Source organism: Limulus polyphemus, unplaced genomic scaffold (assembly GCF_000517525.1).
Source record: "Limulus polyphemus unplaced genomic scaffold, Limulus_polyphemus-2.1.2 Scaffold20253, whole genome shotgun sequence".
Classification (NCBI taxonomy): domain Eukaryota; kingdom Metazoa; phylum Arthropoda; class Merostomata; order Xiphosura; family Limulidae; genus Limulus; species Limulus polyphemus.
The window spans coordinates 1-1400 of record NW_013685863.1 but is presented as its reverse complement, the minus strand read 5'-3'; the positions used below and the strand labels follow the sequence as shown (position 1 = coordinate 1400).

At 34.0% G+C, this 1400-nt stretch overlaps 1 protein-coding gene across 1 annotated transcript; it reads left to right on the top strand.

Moving 5' to 3' along the window:
• Nucleotides 1-27: 27 nt before the first annotated feature.
• LOC111084386 lies at nt 28-1053 on the top strand (the record flags this gene model as incomplete). The annotated part of the gene is made up of 2 exons (XM_022381113.1): nt 28-227; nt 687-1053. Coding segments are annotated over exons 1-2 (563 nt in total), but the record flags the coding sequence as incomplete, so codon positions are not given.
• Between the last annotated feature and the right edge of the window lie 347 nt (nt 1054-1400).

Below are 1400 nucleotides of genomic sequence, written 5' to 3'. Positions count from 1 at the left end.
TATACTATTGTTCTAATATATAACAGGTATAATGAACATAAGTCCACTGTCAATTGTTAAAGGAAAAGAAACTTCTCATCCTTCACTTCCACACTCAAACTCTTTCACCAAGTTAGAAAGGGAAAATGGAATAACTGATTTAGGTTTCCTACAACCTTCCTTGCGTGAAGAGTCGTTTGGTAAGAAGCATCAGGAGAAGAAACCACTTCTTGAAGCTGTGGAACCAAGTATGGATCACTAATCATTGCAACAAAACTGACTATCATATGATTTGATTATAAAAAGATTGGTATCTCTATTTTCTAGATTAACACATGATTTAACATACCAACACATGAATCATGTTAAACCACATGTTAAATCACATGGTTTAACATACAATGTAGGAGTTGCTCTCATATTTTGTAATTATTTTAATTTAAAATACATTATTGTGTATATGTATATTCTCCACTATTTATGGAAGGATAAAATATGATTATATTACCAATCATCATAGCTATGTATATATGAATAACATGTTAAACTTACTGATAAGTTTTTTGCCCTGATGTTTTTCTATATCATTAACAATTCTGATCTCCAACTTAAATGTTAATACAATTCAGTATAAGAAGTTAAAATTAAATTTTTTGTGTCAAGTAATAAATATTCAGATTACTTCTTAAAAGTGGTTTTATTTACAGTCTCCTATGTTGTCCCACCAAAGCCTGACCTCACCTCAACAACTCTGAGATCATCTGTTCCACTTGATCATATTTCATACCCTGCTTTAAGTGTTAGTAGTGAAGTTTCAACACGGGTTATTAATGCTCGATCCAGATCGGGACCAGGAAGACTAACCTGTGGTTCTTCTCCTACCCAACAAGAAACTCCGGCCAGTAGTATGCTTAAATCTAGCTCTAGTATGACCTGTCCTATGTCCTTGTCCACACCCAGAAACCAACACTCTCCAGGTGAAGTGGCAACAGATCCTTCTTCTGAGTACTTCCTACCCCATTTAGGGCATGAAGACCTGGAAACCCTAGAGATTAGGATAGATGGACTGAGCAGGTTAGATGCATCAGGGCAAAAAAGGACAATTTACTGCATATAAAGTTTTAAGCTAAATATTTCTAATATGTTTGAACTTATATTTATAAGTTTATGTTGTTGTTTTTTTTAAAAAGAATGTATCATTTGCTTATAATTCACTCCTATTAGTGCAGGTTTTCACACTAGAAACATATAAACTCTACACAGGGGGGAATTAATTTTCACTCTAAGAGATGCACATTTTCATACTACAAACATGTACACCCTACAAAGTGGAAGTTAGTTTTCACTCCTAGAGGTGCACAGTTTTCATACTACAAACATGTACACCCTACAAAGTGGAAGTTAGTTTTCACTCCTAGGGA